The sequence below is a fragment of the Drosophila montana genome, unplaced genomic scaffold (genome assembly GCF_035044405.1).
Source record: "Drosophila montana isolate Dmon_TW-CO22-7 unplaced genomic scaffold, ASM3504440v1 contig_778_1, whole genome shotgun sequence".
Classification (NCBI taxonomy): domain Eukaryota; kingdom Metazoa; phylum Arthropoda; class Insecta; order Diptera; family Drosophilidae; genus Drosophila; species Drosophila montana.
Window position 1 is genome coordinate 344,063 of NW_026999074.1, and position 15,822 is coordinate 359,884.

Below are 15,822 nucleotides of genomic sequence, written 5' to 3' on the forward strand. Positions count from 1 at the left end.
ACCAATTACAAACTGGTTTTTGAATGGTCATTTACTATCAGAATTTATAAGTAGCTTTTTAAAAATCGATCAATAAAAATCAAATATATTTGTTCTTCTGAGTGGGTTAAAAAAAAAATATAAAACCTTATTTAAATGGTGAGGGGAAGCAAATAATCTATATACGTAATGAGCGATAGAGCAAGTGTGAATGAAATATTGGCAATATATATAAAAATAAAGGACAAGTCCAAGCACATCGGAATATAGATATTTTCAAAATACATCAAGTGCAAATAAAAAATGTAATTCACTTAAAGTATGCAACACAACATTTTAAAATGTAAATTCAATGCAGCACTCTTCTGCATTTTAAGCAAAATAAGAGAACAAGCAACATTGTTGCTTATATATATATATATCAAAGAGCATTTAAACAAAATTTAGTATTGTCTCTTAAAACACGCCAGCTGTAAAAGGCATAGAATGCATACCATAATGCACATACAAACATCCCCCAGTTTTCACCAGCTGACTTTGGGCCAAATATTCAATGCGGCTGACCACCAACATTGCGACCAGTTAGTGACCATTTGTGCAGCGTGTCGTGAAGAGGGCCGCCAAAGGGCAACAGCGTCGCAACGCTGCACTTTGAAAGTTGCGCAATTCGACCAGCTGAGAGAAGAGAGCCACGAAGAGAGAGTTTAGCGCGTGAGAGCAATGGCTGCTGTCATACAGCATCACCATCTACCGTCTCAGTTGGCTCACAGCTCATTTTGACAATGCCTGTGGGAAGAGCAGACGCAAAATTTGTTCAACACTCATATTTTGGCAAAAATAAACAAGAGAATATCTAAAAAATAAATAAAAATTAATAGTGAAAATTTGAATATTTGTTTTGGTAATACGTGAAATTGAAGTACAAGGATGCGCGGCGAGGAGACCTACAGACGCACCACACGCGAAAAGATTGTGCTGCGTGGCAATACAGCCATACGCACCGTGGACTCCACATCCACCTTTTTGCCTATGATGAACGCAGGGTAAGTAAGGTAGCAGCAGAATTAGGCATACATTTTTCCATGAAGCGCCTTCTGTAGGCGTGCTAGGCCACTTCAACGTGCCTTGACTGGTAAAAACCAAGTGCATATTTTTTCCCTCAATGCGTATCGATTTTTATCTCGGGCGGCTGATTTGTCTATAAGTATATATACTAAATAAAAATGTCCTTCGTTTGTTGACAAGACACTCTAAGCCGTATATACTATTTAAATTTACATACATAAATAACATTTTTTTTTTGATATGTTGAGGTTTGGCTCGCAATTTAAGCCGCATGCAAGCGCGCCATTAAAGCCGGCAAAAACAAACGCCTAATTATTAAGAATGTATTGTAATACGTTAAAATACGTGTGTATATATGTGTGTTCATTTATGTATGTGCCTTAGCTAGTCGCAGAAATCGATGGCATCTTTTGCTTGAGTTTGAGTCAACTTGGGCTAGCGTGCATTGACCACTGGACTCAGGTGTAGGCAATAAGTGAACAACAAAAACTCAAAGCAATACTTCCTTTAACCTCATTTCACATGCACACACACAAAGAACACATACAAAAATACCCAGAAACTACCCGCCATGCAAATAATGAGCTTGCTTTCTGTTGTGGACGCGTCCGTCGTCCAGTTATGTGGTCAGTTGGCGGACAACCCTTGAGTCGCTAGGTATATGCCGACTCGCGACGCATCGTATTGTTTCCGAATATTCCGTCAAGCAGTAGTACATTTTGAGTAAATTTTAGTGTGATTTTAAATTGTTAGTGAATATTGCCAAGTCTTTGTTGCTGCAGCCGGCAACAATGTTTAACACAAATGCTCAAAACTGGTTTGGCATGGGCCAATCGGTTGCTGGACCTCCTCCAACTGGCGCCAACGTTGCCCAAATGCTGAACAACAACAATGGAACACAATCGTTTATGCGTCAACGTACGCTGACCAGCTCCAATCCAGCGCTGGAGCGCACCGCGCTAGCAGTGCGTCCGCAATCTCCGCCCAATGTTCAGGTGGAATATGAAGTGGCCGTGCCCTTTATGTCTGGCTATAGACACACGCCATATCATTCGCTATGGGATCTGCATCAGTGGTAATTATGCGTAAAAAAAGGGGCCATGCCCTTTACGTCTTTCATTATGGGATCTGCACAAAAAGTCTATTATATCGCAGGCCTTAACTTTCAAATCAAAGAGACTTTTAATATCAGTTCGATCCATTTGAAGTTTATTTTAAAAATAGACTCGTTTATTAAATACAAGTTAAAAACAAATTTTTAGAGAAGTGTATGCTATCCAACAAGTTGAATTATTTACCTATTTATTCACTATTCGTATTTCATAAAACCCATAGTTCACGAAATTTACCATCTTTTGAAATTTAGAGTAATTTAAATATACGTTAAATTTTCATAAGGTTGATTCGGAGTAAGACGTAAGTTTCCCAGTCCTTAGCCTACTATCAGACGACTTCCGACCACTTGACGTTTTTGCTAGTCATATTTTCTATTAGTTGTTATTTGCATAAATTGACGGCTCTTTGGGTTGGCTTTCTTTGTAACAAGAAATTAACATAAACACCTTTTTCAGTGACACGCATTTGCACCGACAAGCGTTTTAAAACAAAGAATAAACAAGGAGAAAGACAGAGAGAGAGAAAAAGGGGGAGCTGACTGAGCTATCCATTCATCTAGATTCCTATTTCTATCAGTTATTTTCCTCGGCAGCCTTGTGCCAGTTTGTCCATCAATCAAGCGTGCTATTTATATGGCTTTGTACTCACTTTCGAAGCGCGCCAATAAACAAACCCTAGATATAAAGCCAGAGTCAATAAATATATAGGCCAAATAGGCGGATCAGACGTTTTTAATGACTCTGCTAGCGCAAAAGTTGGCCCAGTTAGCCGCTAATCACAGAAATCTCTGGCTCCGGAAAGTGGGTGCCTGTTAGCTACCATATCAGAAACATTAACCCAATTGTTTATGTGCGCGCAATGAGACCACATCCGGTTTGTAGCTGCCCAAGAAATATGGCCGACTGCGGACAACTTAATTAGCTAAGACGAAAAACTTAATAGAAAATAATGTAGCATACTTTTGAGCGTGTGGACATTTTTTGATGCAGGCAGCAATCGAATAAAATGGCAATTGCACTATTATAGCAAAATGTTCAGGTAAATGAATTACCGTTAATCACGATGACGCATGTGAATGTTAACAATAACAATAGTCGCCGGCACGTCAATAACCTGGGCGGCATTTCAGCGCCCAAGTTTATTGAACCCACAACTGTTTTGCATATGTATGTATGGGTATGACAGGTGCGCGCTTTAGCCACACGAGCTTTGGCTTCCTAGAATTACCTGGGCACTATCTGTGCATGTGTTTGTGCCTACTCTGGCACACACTTAAATGTTGTGGAACTAGACAAACATTGGCCAGACTAGAAACGGCGCACGCAAGGGACTTGTTGTCGCCAGCTGATAAGCCTGGCAAATTGACCTTTGCTGGGCGTTGGGCCAAGTTGAATGTGCAGGGCCAATGGCAAGCAGCATTATTCATGGGTCAATATTTTCCTTACCTTGTTTGCAGCTCATCAACGCCACCCGCAAGCTTATCGCATATGGCGCGCATGATGGACTCATTAATCTTGGATTCGCTGTCACCGTTTGCCTTTACCAAAATCACCACCACCAGCCGGCCCACGCGTAATAGCAATGCCGTGAAGAAGCCGCCGGCAGAAATCGTGCATCCACATCAGCATCCACAGGCCGCCCCCGTAAATCCACATCGGCCCATCAACAATCTAGGACCCAATGCACCCAATGGCTTGGGCATTGGCGGCGCGCTGCCATTGCGCAATAAGCAGCGTTTGCCCACACAAGGTTTGTGCCTCAAATGTTTATTTGATCGCTCACCCAACAATTAAACGCAGTCTACGATACAGAGGTAGCCCCGCAGCCACGTACCAGTCAGACTGCAATGTCGTTTCCCTCACAGCAACAGCAGGACAGTCGATGGGTGTCCTCGTTGCGGCGACGCGATCCCGAGCTGCAGCCAACGCTGCCCTCCATTAGCAGCAATTTGAATAGCAACAGTCTGAGCCAGAGCCATCATGGCAGCGCTGGCAATGTGGGCATAACAGCGAGCAGCACGGCCAGCAATGCCGGGGTCGGTTTGCGTCTGAGTCGCCCAGGCAGAGCCTCCGCGCTGACAGCAGCAGTGCGCAAGAGTCGATCCGTGGAACGTTTGCGGGCCCGCAAGCTGAGTACCAATACACAGCTGACACTCAAACAAAGGGCGGTAAAGAAGAATTCATTGGATGAAAACTCGAATTCGGATGATCAGGATGCGACCACATCGCTGGAGGATAATTCGCATACACAATCTACCACGCACACTACACCAAGATGTTCGCCCAAGATAAAAGTCAAGCATTTCTCACCGTTGGGCTATGAGGGACACCTGGTTGATACACTGGAGAAGGACATACTGCAACGACATCCATGCATCAAATGGACCGAGGTAGCTGGTCTCAATGAGGCTAAGACCATATTGCAGGTAATATTATTGAAACCATAAACCATTTTCAGTTTATTTTGAATTTTTTTACTCCAGGAAGCTGTGGTGCTGCCCAATATAATGCCCGAATTCTTTAAGGGCATACGTCGACCGTGGCGCGGCGTGCTTATGGTGGGTCCACCAGGCACGGGCAAAACCTTGCTGGCCAAGGCCGTGGCTACTGAATGCGGCACAACATTCTTCAATGTTTCCTCATCCACGCTGACATCCAAATATCGCGGCGAGAGCGAGAAGCTGGTACGTCTGCTCTTTGAGATGGCGCGCTTCTATGCGCCCAGCACCATTTTCATTGATGAAATCGACGCTCTGTGCGCCTCACGCGGCAGCGACTCCGAGCACGAGGCTAGCCGGCGTTTCAAAGCGGAGCTGCTTATCCAAATGGATGGTCTTAATGCTAGTTTGCAGGATGACAAGGTCATCATGGTGCTGGCAGCCACAAATCATCCCTGGGACATTGACGAGGCTTTTCGCCGGCGCTTCGAGAAACGCATCTATATACCGCTGCCCAATGGTCCGTGGCCTAAACTAACCTCAGCCAGACCTATTCTAATGATATTTTCATTTAACAGAGGAAACACGTGCAGCACTGCTAAAGCTCTGCCTTAAGGATGTATCGCTGTCGTCTGATCTCAACACGAGCATGATTGGTGATGAGTTGCAAGGGTATTCCGGCTCGGACATAAGCAATGTTTGCCGTGATGCCTCCATGATGGCAATGCGACGTCTCATCTCTGGCCGCACGCCGCAGCAAATCAAGCAAATACGCCGCGAAGATGTGGACCAGCCCATCACACTACAGGATTTTCAGGATGCTCAGCAGCGCACCAAAAAATCCGTTTCGGCTGACGATGTGGCACGTTTCGAGAAATGGATGGAGGAGTACGGGTCCTGCTAGTTATACGAACTTTGTGCTAGTGCAGCACAAAATCTATAAAGTCCCCGAATATTTACACCCATACGTATGTACTTCCAATACGCAACCTTTTTTTAATTCTTGTAAAAACAATACATATATGTATCGATATATAATTATAAAAAATGTTTTCTATGTGTTTAATTGCTCAAGAGCGCGCACACGCTTCGAATTTGGCCCTACACAGACATAAACACACGAAGGTATTTTTTAATACACATTTATTCGACAGAATCCTACTGTAGGCTTATAGCAACAAATTGTATTTTGTAATCAACATATTTAGAACGGAAAATGTAATAAATTAATCAACACCCAGCGGTCTTCTTTTTATATATTATAGATCTAGGCTCGTAGCTTATCAATAGTATTCTTGTAATCCTGTTCAATGAGCACATACTCCTCCTGCAGCTGCTCCATGCGCTGTTTCGTATTTGGCAAACGTGCACGCAGCATTTCTGTGTCCATTTTATAGCGTTCCATCTTTTGAAGATCTTTTATCTGTTTATAGTAAACGGCGTTGAGGCGTTTCTTAACCTCTAGACGATACATTTTATACTCCTTTTCGTCAAGCACGTTGGTGTAGTAAAGCCGCAGCAATTCATAAACTTTCCGCACCTGACGCGGATTAAGCTTCAAGGCCTCACGTGCCTCCCGTACCATCTCCTTGTTGAACCCCTTTTTGATTTCGTCGCGTGCAAAGCATTTAAGCTCCAGACACAAACGTGCGTCAACGAAATTTCGCAATCTCTGAAACTCCTCCGATGGATCCTCAACGGTTATGTCCACCACATTTTTCTGGCTCTGGTAGAACTTGTAGATGGTTTCCACTAGTTGGGTGGCCAGACCCAGTTTCTGGAATGGTGGCAAAATGATCATTTGGCTGATACGCGGCCTCTTGTTTTGCGGATACGCGTAATATTCATAAACGGTAGTGTACCCTGCAGTTGCATACTGGTACTGTCCATCCTTATTCTTGTATTTCTCATAGCTAAAATAAACTAGGCTTAAAAGAAGCGTAAATTATATATAAAAGTCGACTTACCAGATGAAGTAACACCACTGGGCGTCGTCGGTGTCTATGTAGGAGGCAGCGTCGACAAACCACAATATAAACGTTTGCAGACGCGCAAAGAACTTTAAAAATGAGGACATCTTGTAGTCGCACTGATATATCTCAAAAAGCCGCTCACTGCCATCATCAGCGGTCCGAGTGTATTCGCTGAGCTTCTCGCCAAATGGCTGGAACTTGTCCGCCTTGTCCAGCGTTTTAAGAAACTCATCTAGGTTAATGAAATAGCAGCCGTCAGGCAGGCTTTGCGCAATGGTGGCCACCACATCGTCGGCTTTAATTTCACCACCAGAGATTTCATTTACACGCTTCTCGTACTCAATGCCCAGATAGATGTGCAGCGGACCGGCCGTGTACAGCACGCGCACGTGTAAGCCCTGATACCCAAATATGGTCTCCGACTCACCAAATATTTGGTGCGCCATGGCGGGATGAAATATAATGGCTTCATTGTTGATGTCCGCCTTGTCGCGTACTGCAAGCAGGCAAACGAAAGTTAATACTATAATTGAAGACTGACACAACAGTTGCACTTACTCAGCTTGAACTCGACCGTATCGAGTGCGTCTAGCACCAGATCCTGATATTCCTGTATTTGTGCCATTTTGGTGCTTGTCTTTCGGCTGCCCCTCGAATTGGCGCGCAAAATGTGATTGTAGTTGTAGCGTTGAAACAGCAAACGCTTGCGACACTGTGCAAGGAGTTAATTACGAATAGCGCAACGCAGTTTCTTGGCATAAAAACAATTTACACACGTTTTTCATAAAACAATTGCCTAATTTATTGTATTTTAGCGAATTTTTCGCGGCTTAACAAAGGCTAAATCGCGAGTGTTGTGCAGTGTAGCTAAAATGCAGCACCAGGGATGCACAACTTACCGTACGTTTGCGCGATTTGCGATTTTTGTTCTTTTTTCGTCGTAGCCTTGTTCTTTTACCAGTTGTCATTCTATAAGCCCAAATTGCAAATTTTGTACTTTTTAGATGTTTAACAAATTTTTTTAATCAATCTAGTTTTGATGTTAGTTTCAATTTGAAAATGCATTGTTTGTCAGACACTGCTCAACACTGATATCTCGCGCAGCCAACTTAACATCATTTGTAAGCAAATTTCTGCAGAGTTTTAATCGAAATTCACCGCATTTATTTGCTAGTGCCCGAAAAAATAGTATATCATAACAGCAACCGCAAATAGGGCGGCAAATAGTTTACTTCATTGACCATCCAAAAATACGCTTCGAGACAGTTCAACGTAACAAAATGTGAGTAGCGGCGCTGCCAAAAGTTGCCTTGTCATACTACCGAATTACAACAACAACAACACCAACAAAAATTCTATAACTAACATATTTTTCAATTTTGAAGCTAATCATGGATAACTATTTGTTCGATGGCGGTCGCATTACAAAAATGGAGGTGGATTATGAGCCCGCCTGTGATGAGAAAATTCCCCTAGCCAAGGAGCTGGCCAAAAAGAATCCTGATGCCTTTCATGAAGCCATCGAAATTATGCTTCAGCTAGAGAAACAAACACGTCTGGGCGCTGATATGGTTTCCTGTTCACGTGTGCTCGTGGCCATCTGCCAGATATGCCTCCAGACAGGCAACTGGAATGCATTGAACGAGTACGTCTCACTGCTTGTGCGTCGCCGCTCGCAACTCAAGCAGGCCGTGGTCAAGATGATTCAGGAATGCTGCACATATGTGGACAAAACGCCCGATAAGGAGAGCAAGCTGAAGCTGATAGATACACTGCGTTCCGTTACCGAAGGCAAAATCTATGTAGAAATTGAACGTGCACGCTTAACTAAAATCTTAGCGGACATTAAGGAAGCCGATGGCGATGTGGTGGGAGCTGCAGCGGTCATGGAAGAGCTGCAAGTGGAGACCTATGGCTCCATGGACAAGCGTGAGAAGGTCGAGCTCATATTGGAGCAAATGCGTCTGTGTCTGTTGAAGGAGGACTATGTGTCCACTCAGATCATTTCCAAGAAAATTAGCATAAAATTTTTTGATGATCCGGCACAACATGATCTCAAGTTAAAATTCTACAACCTGATGATACAACTGAATCGAGATACATCCTTCCTGAATACATCGCGTCATTATCAAGCTATTGCAGAGCCGCCGCGAAAAAAGGCCCCAGAAACCGATGAGTCATCCACTGGAGATGAAAAGAAAAAGAGTGAGGATAAAAAAACAAAAGATGAGGATGATAAGAAGTCGGAACCCGCTACTGCACTAGAGCCTGAGATTGAACTGACAGATGCGCAGAAAAAGGAGCTGACTGATAAGCTGGTCTGCGCTGTGATTTACTGCGTATTGGCTCCCTATGACAACGAGCAGAGCGATATGATGGCACATCTATCAAAGAACAAGAAACTGGAGGATGTTCCAGCCTATAAGTAAAACATTCATGCCATATGCGTAATTCATATGACTTAGTTATTTTCTTATTTTAACAGGGAAATACTGCGTCTGTTCATGTCAAAGGAGCTTATAAACTTCGATACGTTTAATGCAGATTTTGGCATGGTTTTGGCCGAAAACGATATGTTCAAGGATAACACCAAGCATGGCAAGAAGTGCATCACTGAGCTGAAAGACCGCTTGATAGAACACGTAAGTTTTAGAAAAAGTACTTGAATAAATTAATTCTAATTTCAATATTTTTGTTAAGAATATACGTATCATAGCGATGTATTACTCACGATTGCACTTGACGCGTATGAGTGAGCTGCTAAATTTGCCCACAAATCGCTGTGAGGAGTATCTGTCCAAGTTGGCTAACAGTGATACAATACGTGTTAAGATCGATAGACCTGCTGGCATTATATATTTTACAACAAAGAAGAGTGCTTCAGATATATTGAACAACTGGGCAACCGATGTGAACCAGCTGATGTCCCTGGTCAACAAAACCTGTCATTTGATCAACAAGGAGGAATGCGTCTACTCAGTTATGTGTGCTGTCGAGGATTAGTAGCATTTTAGGTTTATTGTGTTTTCTTATTGAAACGTCTGCCCATATACATACACTTATTGTAATACTAACCAACTACAAATTTATTATTTTGCAAAAGTTTGTATTCATTGAATGAACTACAATAATTAAAACCAAACTCAACATACACATTGCAAGGTGTTTTGATAATTCAAATTCTTGCAACGATGATTTTCCACATTTAGTATCGATTTGTTGGCAATAAACTCATTTTAAATATGACTATCGACATATCGATCAATCAAAACAAATGCAACTGCTACAACCCTAGTTAAACTTTTGGTAGCTAGCAAGAAGAAGAAAAAGCTTTCAGTATCGATTTTTATTTTGCATGCATATTAAAATAAATAAATAAATTTCTTGAAATTGTAAGAATGCCAAAGGCTGACTGTAAATACTGGGACAAGTGCTATCAGCGGAATGACGCCCATCTAGAAAAATATAATCATCCAGCAAAGCAAACTGAAGCGCCAAAAATGGCGCCAAAACGCAAAGCAACTGCCAAGGAAGACAAAGATAGTCCCAACTCAATCGGCAGCATGGAAACACCGGAGGTTGATGTGGAAGAGGCTGTTGGCAACTATGAGTCGGAGACGGAGAAGCTGCAGAGGGAGGCAATGAACAATATTGCCGGCAAAAATTTTATGGAAATACTGGAAAAGCGCATACGTTTGTCGGTGCAACAGGAGTATGATAATCTTTGTGAGAGCAATGAATTTATAAGACACAAATTTCTAGTGGAAATGCCAGAAGACTTCTATGAATTCTGGAAATTCATTAACACGCTTAAGAAGGACACCACCAAAGCTGCTGCACTACAGCACATAGAAACGGTGTTCCAGCTAGAGCTTGTGGGTCCATTTGAATTTCTGGCTGGTAAATTCCATAAGGCAAAAATCGGTGAACCGGGCGATTATCTGCGGCACTGGCGCTTCTATTACGATCCGCCCGAATTCCAAACTGTTTTTGTGCGTCAAGGCACGGGCATACACTACGGCTACTGGCGCGATGTGCCACAGGACAAGGAGCGGCTGATGTTGGCGCGCAATGACGCCTCACGCAGCTGTGAGTTTGAATTTGTGGCTGGCAACATATTTGATGCATTTCTCCACTATTTGCAACATGATTATGTGGGTACACCATTTACGGCAGCCCAAGTAGCTGCCACCAAGAAAGCGGTGAAGCAGTACATCAGTGATAACTCGCTGGAATTGGCCCGGCTCGACAGCTTGAAAAATGAGCGCGATAAGCGGGTGCTGGCCAAAACGTTTCATCGGGCTGGCATTGTGGTGCCCTACGAGCGCAAGTCGCAGCAGGGGTATCGGCCGCTAATGGTTAGCGATGCAGAGCTAAAGAAAATCTTGGCTCTATTTGAACGCAAAGATCTCAATGATGGCAGCGATAATGTCAAGCAGGCTGTGTTAGAGAAATTACAGCCGGTCGCCAATGCAGCCAATATAGCTGTGGATGAATGCGATTTTGGCACGGCTTTAGAGTTGGGCCTCGATTTGTTTAGCAGTGGTCACAAGGAGCTGCATATGCTGATCTCTTCGCTGCTCGTGCCCGCATATTCACTGCTCTCGCGGCCACAATTCATAGCCATTGCCAAGGCGCACATGGATCAGCGCAGCAAGGAGATCAATTTGAGCATATTTGAAGTATTAAAATAAGTTAAATTTCTTTACAAATAATTGTGAGGTATTTTTTCTTGCAACCGCAACCTTTAATTAAAATATAAACAGCAACCTTAGCTCATGTTAACTATTTTTACATATACAAGTAGGAGGTATCCTTGGCTGGTGGGATATAACGTTCGGTGCACGGTACGCCAAGCTTTTGCATCAGCTTGAGCACTGGCTGAGCAGCAATTACATCCAATGGCAACTTGTCTGTGTAAATAACATAAGAGCTGACCGGCAACTCCATCTGATTGCGCCAGCTCGCAACTAAAGAAAGCAAAGTAATATATATATTAATGTACAAGCTGATATAGGCGGGCGAATATGCGCATGAAAACTTACTGCCTGCTGCTACGCCAGCTATAAAGTTGGGTGCCTCTAGCTCGGTCACAGCTTTATCGTCCGTTTTGCCCCCTACGCTATGCACTATGGCCACGTGCCCACTGTATTTGCCAATCACCTCACTTTTGTAGTCCACCTTGGGCTTAATGGTGATGGTCAGCACGCGTTTTGCCAACTTTGCGTAGGGTATGAGCAGCTCAGTAACTTCGCCACTGCTAGTCAGATCCTCGTCCAGTGCGGCCAGCAATTGTCCCTTCGAAGCGTTCCAATGCAAAGTTGAATTTTTTGCTGGTATATCGCAAATGGGTTTTGCATCCTGGAGGAGCGCACCACTGCAAAATTCTTTAATGTACGGTCCTTCGACGAGTACGAAAAGCTCGCTGGCGAATGGTGCTTCGTCCGCACCAACAGTAAATTTCAGCTGCGACCTGTTGAAATAATATATTCTATTGGAGAAATCACGTTACAAACCAAAAACTGCACTCTCACTTTGTGGCCGGCTCAATGCTCTCAAATTCGTCTTCCTCGCAATCATCCCAGAAGGCACGGGAGGAGGGTATGTTAACTTCACCAAAGCCCGGACAACTCATTGTGTGTTGTATAGAAAAGGGTTTCTATTGAAAAACAAGAAAGCGTAGCCGCTTGTGTTATTTTTTTCAAGTCATTTTCAAAAGTATCGAATGGAATACCTTGATGTTGCTCTGAAAAAGTATTTTAAAGTAGCAAGTCACAGTACTGTTAAAACAGACACCCCTTTTGTTTTACTATATTAGCTTTATTTATTATTATAACAATAAACGAGTGCTCTTTATTTTTAGTACAAAGACTTATTAAATTTTAATTTTACCAACACATGTTAGGTACAATTTTGATAATCACGCACAAACTTCTGATATTTAAAAGTGTTTGTCACTGTCACATTAAAACTACAGTATCGTTCGTAACTTGAATCGATTATAATCGGTGCTGCCATACCAACACGTAAGGCGATAATTTACGTTAGCAATCGTTGTTATCGATGCTTTTTACGTCCTTACTGGAAGTTCGCACAAATTGATTTTTCTCCTAAAATAACAATAGCGCCACTGTAGTGAGAACAACTACATATACGACAAACTAAACCAAGCGAGCAGTTTAAGAAAGACGACTAACGAAAATGACAACAATGCAGGTTGACCAGGTAATTGTGATTCCTTTGAATTTTTGTAACTACACATACGCAACAAATTCCGCCATCATGAAAAACCGAAAACTGCATTAAATTACAGAAACGTGCCCTAATCAAGCTAAAGCACGAGCTGGAACCATTCCGCAATGCCATTGTGGGTGCCTACGGCGTTCTTACATGGGAAAAGCAATACTATGCCGGCGTCGTCTTTGGCGCCATCAGTATCATGTATCTGTTGCTATGGTACATGGATCTATCTTTTATAACTCTATTCTCTTTGCTGGCTTTACTGGCGTTCTTTATGGACTTTGTTATTCCAATGTTGTCGCGTTTGGTTTCCAGCGGGGACAAATGGGATGGAGAACAGGAGGCCAAGTTTGAGGAGGTTTGCGGACAGCTATATAGCATTAAGTCAAGTATTGCCGAATGGTATGATTACCTGTTCAAGGAGCGCAAGCCAACAATGGTAAGTCGTATAAACATATAAAACAATGACATCTAAATGAATACAACCTCTTTATGATTTCAATAGGTTGTGATCATAATAAGCATGGGCTTGTTGGCTCTGGCCTGGATTGGTGCTATTATAAACAATCTACTGCTCATGTATTGTGCCACTGTGCTAGTGGCCATGTGGCCGGGATTGAATGAAAAGGATGTGTTCAAGGGCCTCACCCAGAAAGTCTCTAAAATAATCAATGAAAAAATTCAATATGGCAAAAAGAAGCTGCAGTAGATGGATAATTATTTATTAAATTATATTATGGAATACTAAATAAAACTCATCAGGCACACACACACAACCCATCACATTCGACCAAAAACGCATATATATTTATAACTAAGTCATTTACTTGCCATCTCGTACACCCTTATCAATAAATTTAGTCTATCATAAAAGCTAAGAATACTTTGCGCATAATGAAAGTATTATCATTTACATAAATAGCTAAAAACAATGATTTATACATAAGATATTATGGAATCCTATATATAGCGGCATTTCTAACTTTAAGTTTGTATGGGGCCCCGAAGATTCTCAAAGAAAAGACATTTTTGTGATTATTTTTGAGTTAATTGAAATTTAATGATAATCCTGCATAGGTATGCACGCTTAGGCGTCTACTGATGATACATAAATGTTTAAAATAAAGTTTTGAAGTGAATCAACAACAGAGTCACCTTACTTCTTTCTTTGTACTACCTGGCACGCCCCTCGCGTGATCGGGAGCGTGTGCGGGAACGCGCATGTTTACTTTTCTTCGTCTTCTTTTTGTGCTTGCTTTGATGACGACGTCGCGCACGTTCATCTGCGCTGTTGTCGCTGTCTTCACTGCTGATCGAGGAGCGATGTTGGCGATGCGATTTACCTTTTGTTTTCTTTGACTTCCTTTTCTTGGATTTGTTGCGGCTGCTGCCACTTTTGGACTTTTTGTTTTTTCGCTCGTAGGCGGAATCGGAATCACTTTCTGTTGATTCACCCGTATCCTCGGCTTCGTCTGAGCTGCTTTGCTGTCGCCGCCGACTACTCGATTTTGATGTACTGCTGCTGGGGAGTGAATCTTGACCATGTTCATGGTAACGACTACTGCTGCTGCTTTCATCTTTGCCACGCTCTTCTGCCTTGTAAGGTTTGTGCTCCCCTCGCCTATAGGATGTGCTGCACTCTTCTTTGTAGTCCCTGCTCTCGGTTCGTCGTTCTTCAGGCTTGACACTCCGGTGCTCTTTTTTATATGGCTTCCGTTCTTCGTCCTTTGTTGCATGCAATCTGCGCTCCTCCTCACGTTGTCTTTCCCGACGTTCCGTTTTAACACTAGTTCGCTCCGTTGACTTCTCCCGCTTGATAATTATTTGGCCATGCTCGTTTTCCAGCTTCTTAAACTCCTCGTACTTGGCCGTATCTGTAAGCAATTGCAACTATTATTTACCTTTCACTTAGTCTGTTCTTTAAATATTTCTGGTTGCCACTTACTTATGCACTTGCCATACTGCGAGTACTCCTTGCGCGAGACGGGTTGGCAGAGAAACTCATTGAATGCCTCCTTGGCACCTCCAATGGCCATTTTAACAATCACACGGCCCGCATGATCGTCAAAGCCCTCGATTTGTCCATACTGATCTTTCTGCTTGCCACCCAATATACGTACAAAGGCTTGCTTCTTGATTTCCAACACTTCATTTTTATCCGGCTGCACCAACAGTGCCTTTGGCTTCAAGGCCTTGTCAGCGCCCAGGCCCATGCCTTTGGGTCGCAAAAATGGCGCCTCGTCCACTGGAGCAGCTCCCTTTTTTTTGGGCGGCGGATCCACCCATCCCATGCCACGCAGCATTGCAAGACCAAACTTATCTATAGGTATTGAGTCATAGTCATCCAAGGTTGCCTCCTTGGCACCGTCCAGCGGAAGCTCATCAGCTTTCAGCGCCGGCAACACAAGCATTTCACCATCCACAATTTCATTGCCGTTGGCGAGTGCGGCGGCGATTAGCTCACGTGCGGCGCGTTGTTCTAAGTTTGCTCTTTCACTATTAACTGTTACTTCTGCTATGGATTGGGGCTCGATTGTGGATTCCTCGGGCTCTACATCATCTTCGCCCAGCAGCACAGCGCGTCTTTTCATTAGACTTGCCAGCGCTGTGGATGTTTTCTGACTAGTTGGCAGTTGTATGACCAGTGGCGCAGTTTCTTGTTTTTCACTAGTAGCATAGAAAATAGAATTAGCTTGTCATTGTTTTAGGGAAAGTGTTAACTTACGTGACCAGTCTTATTTCCTTGCCTTCGAGGCATTTTATAAGCTCAACTTTGTTTTCTTCTTTTTGCACTTTGCTGGGCAATATATTTGGCTTCTTGGCCACCTTGCTAAAGCCAAAAGATATCTTTTTGGTATCCATTGGGCTGTTTTTGACAAAAATGCCGCTAGAAAACGTTTATAAACAAAACCGCAACAGCTGTGATCAGGGTGTTGCCAGAGCGCGTAAGGTTATCGGTTCATTACCGATATCGAGTTTGATCATTTTCGAATGCGTTGCCAAATTAAATAA

General features: G+C 43.0%; 7 protein-coding genes across 14 annotated transcripts; 4 read left to right on the forward strand and 3 right to left on the reverse strand.

The window, feature by feature from the left end:
- Positions 1 to 810: 810 nt before the first annotated feature.
- Positions 811 to 5,648, forward strand: kat-60L1 (katanin p60-like 1). Of its 5 annotated transcripts, none has more exons than XM_064698493.1 (5): positions 811 to 1,022; positions 3,617 to 3,909; positions 3,960 to 4,585; positions 4,643 to 5,117; positions 5,176 to 5,648. In XM_064698493.1, the coding sequence occupies exons 1-5, from the start codon at positions 907 to 909 to the stop codon at positions 5,499 to 5,501; spliced, it is 1,836 nt and encodes a 611-aa protein (XP_064554563.1). In that variant the 5' UTR covers positions 811 to 906; the 3' UTR covers positions 5,502 to 5,648. The 5 variants fall into 5 exon arrangements, with proteins under 5 accessions (XP_064554563.1, XP_064554564.1, XP_064554561.1 ...); XM_064698494.1 differs by having other exon boundaries at positions 818 to 1,022; positions 3,972 to 4,585; XM_064698491.1 differs by lacking the exon at positions 811 to 1,022 and adding an exon at positions 1,738 to 2,119.
- A 75-nt stretch (positions 5,649 to 5,723) lies between these two features.
- Hat1 (histone acetyltransferase 1) lies at positions 5,724 to 7,678 on the reverse strand. Its single transcript, XM_064698501.1, has 4 exons — positions 7,470 to 7,678; positions 7,129 to 7,282; positions 6,565 to 7,066; positions 5,724 to 6,510 (listed from the first exon to the last, which is right to left on the reverse strand). The coding sequence occupies exons 1-4, from the start codon at positions 7,536 to 7,538 to the stop codon at positions 5,865 to 5,867; spliced, it is 1,371 nt and encodes a 456-aa protein (XP_064554571.1). The 5' UTR covers positions 7,539 to 7,678; the 3' UTR covers positions 5,724 to 5,864.
- Positions 7,679 to 7,691: 13 nt separating this feature from the next.
- Positions 7,692 to 9,723, forward strand: Rpn5 (regulatory particle non-ATPase 5). The gene is made up of 4 exons (XM_064698500.1): positions 7,692 to 7,852; positions 7,956 to 8,995; positions 9,056 to 9,212; positions 9,271 to 9,723. The coding sequence occupies exons 2-4, from the start codon at positions 7,962 to 7,964 to the stop codon at positions 9,571 to 9,573; spliced, it is 1,494 nt and encodes a 497-aa protein (XP_064554570.1). The 5' UTR covers positions 7,692 to 7,852; positions 7,956 to 7,961; the 3' UTR covers positions 9,574 to 9,723.
- A 170-nt stretch (positions 9,724 to 9,893) lies between these two features.
- Positions 9,894 to 11,344, forward strand: LOC135439728 (histone PARylation factor 1-like). The gene has a single exon (XM_064698502.1). It carries the CDS (start codon positions 9,969 to 9,971, stop codon positions 11,262 to 11,264), a length of 1,296 nt encoding a protein of 431 aa, XP_064554572.1. The 5' UTR covers positions 9,894 to 9,968; the 3' UTR covers positions 11,265 to 11,344.
- PSMG1 (Proteasome assembly chaperone 1) lies at positions 11,286 to 12,429 on the reverse strand. Of its 2 annotated transcripts, XM_064698508.1 has the most exons (4): positions 12,305 to 12,429; positions 12,105 to 12,229; positions 11,616 to 12,043; positions 11,286 to 11,540 (listed from the first exon to the last, which is right to left on the reverse strand). In XM_064698508.1, the coding sequence occupies exons 2-4, from the start codon at positions 12,203 to 12,205 to the stop codon at positions 11,362 to 11,364; spliced, it is 708 nt and encodes a 235-aa protein (XP_064554578.1). In that variant the 5' UTR covers positions 12,206 to 12,229; positions 12,305 to 12,429; the 3' UTR covers positions 11,286 to 11,361. The 2 variants fall into 2 exon arrangements, with proteins under 2 accessions (XP_064554578.1, XP_064554575.1); XM_064698505.1 differs by lacking the exon at positions 12,305 to 12,429 and having other exon boundaries at positions 12,105 to 12,281.
- A 148-nt stretch (positions 12,430 to 12,577) lies between these two features.
- Positions 12,578 to 13,956, forward strand: Arl6IP1 (ADP-ribosylation factor-like 6 interacting protein 1). Of its 2 annotated transcripts, XM_064698510.1 has the most exons (4): positions 12,578 to 12,596; positions 12,696 to 12,795; positions 12,884 to 13,249; positions 13,316 to 13,956. In XM_064698510.1, the coding sequence occupies exons 2-4, from the start codon at positions 12,772 to 12,774 to the stop codon at positions 13,517 to 13,519; spliced, it is 594 nt and encodes a 197-aa protein (XP_064554580.1). In that variant the 5' UTR covers positions 12,578 to 12,596; positions 12,696 to 12,771; the 3' UTR covers positions 13,520 to 13,956. The 2 variants fall into 2 exon arrangements, with proteins under 2 accessions (XP_064554580.1, XP_064554579.1); XM_064698509.1 differs by lacking the exon at positions 12,578 to 12,596 and having other exon boundaries at positions 12,619 to 12,795.
- LOC135439725 (G-patch domain and KOW motifs-containing protein) lies at positions 13,511 to 15,763 on the reverse strand. 2 transcript variants are annotated; one of them, XM_064698497.1, is made up of 3 exons: positions 15,536 to 15,758; positions 14,756 to 15,477; positions 13,511 to 14,684 (listed from the first exon to the last, which is right to left on the reverse strand). In XM_064698497.1, exons 1-3 carry the CDS (start codon positions 15,670 to 15,672, stop codon positions 13,984 to 13,986), a joined length of 1,560 nt encoding a protein of 519 aa, XP_064554567.1. In that variant the 5' UTR covers positions 15,673 to 15,758; the 3' UTR covers positions 13,511 to 13,983. The 2 variants fall into 2 exon arrangements, with proteins under 2 accessions (XP_064554567.1, XP_064554569.1); XM_064698499.1 differs by having other exon boundaries at positions 14,521 to 14,700; positions 15,536 to 15,763.
- Between the last annotated feature and the right edge of the window lie 59 nt (positions 15,764 to 15,822).

Excerpts from the sequence above, each read along its gene's own strand:
- kat-60L1 (XM_064698491.1), top strand. The coding sequence starts at position 1,836 with ATGTTTAACACAAATGCTCAAAACTGGTTTGGCATGGGCCAATCGGTT. Across the intron at positions 2,120-3,616 it reads CTATGGGATCTGCATCAGTG|CTCATCAACGCCACCCGCAA; the intron begins GTAATTATGCGT and ends CCTTGTTTGCAG. Across the intron at positions 4,586-4,642 it reads AGGCTAAGACCATATTGCAG|GAAGCTGTGGTGCTGCCCAA; the intron begins GTAATATTATTG and ends TTTTTACTCCAG.
- Hat1 (XM_064698501.1), bottom strand. The coding sequence starts at position 7,538 with ATGACAACTGGTAAAAGAACAAGGCTACGACGAAAAAAGAACAAAAAT. Across the intron at positions 7,283-7,469 it reads GCAAATCGCGCAAACGTACG|TGTCGCAAGCGTTTGCTGTT; the intron begins GTAAGTTGTGCA and ends CTCCTTGCACAG. Across the intron at positions 6,511-6,564 it reads CAGTGGTGTTACTTCATCTG|CTATGAGAAATACAAGAATA; the intron begins GTAAGTCGACTT and ends AGTTTATTTTAG.
- Rpn5 (XM_064698500.1), top strand. The coding sequence starts at position 7,962 with ATGGATAACTATTTGTTCGATGGCGGTCGCATTACAAAAATGGAGGTG. Across the intron at positions 8,996-9,055 it reads GAGGATGTTCCAGCCTATAA|GGAAATACTGCGTCTGTTCA; the intron begins GTAAAACATTCA and ends TTATTTTAACAG. Across the intron at positions 9,213-9,270 it reads AAGACCGCTTGATAGAACAC|AATATACGTATCATAGCGAT; the intron begins GTAAGTTTTAGA and ends ATTTTTGTTAAG.
- LOC135439728 (XM_064698502.1), top strand. The coding sequence starts at position 9,969 with ATGCCAAAGGCTGACTGTAAATACTGGGACAAGTGCTATCAGCGGAAT.
- PSMG1 (XM_064698508.1), bottom strand. The coding sequence starts at position 12,205 with ATGAGTTGTCCGGGCTTTGGTGAAGTTAACATACCCTCCTCCCGTGCC. Across the intron at positions 12,044-12,104 it reads AGCATTGAGCCGGCCACAAA|GTCGCAGCTGAAATTTACTG; the intron begins GTGAGAGTGCAG and ends TTATTTCAACAG. Across the intron at positions 11,541-11,615 it reads AGCTGGCGTAGCAGCAGGCA|TTGCGAGCTGGCGCAATCAG; the intron begins GTAAGTTTTCAT and ends TGCTTTCTTTAG.
- Arl6IP1 (XM_064698510.1), top strand. The coding sequence starts at position 12,772 with ATGACAACAATGCAGGTTGACCAG. Across the intron at positions 12,796-12,883 it reads CAACAATGCAGGTTGACCAG|AAACGTGCCCTAATCAAGCT; the intron begins GTAATTGTGATT and ends ATTAAATTACAG. Across the intron at positions 13,250-13,315 it reads AGGAGCGCAAGCCAACAATG|GTTGTGATCATAATAAGCAT; the intron begins GTAAGTCGTATA and ends TGATTTCAATAG.
- LOC135439725 (XM_064698497.1), bottom strand. The coding sequence starts at position 15,672 with ATGGATACCAAAAAGATATCTTTTGGCTTTAGCAAGGTGGCCAAGAAG. Across the intron at positions 15,478-15,535 it reads AAGGAAATAAGACTGGTCAC|TGAAAAACAAGAAACTGCGC; the intron begins GTAAGTTAACAC and ends CTATGCTACTAG. Across the intron at positions 14,685-14,755 it reads GCAGTATGGCAAGTGCATAA|ATACGGCCAAGTACGAGGAG; the intron begins GTAAGTGGCAAC and ends AATTGCTTACAG.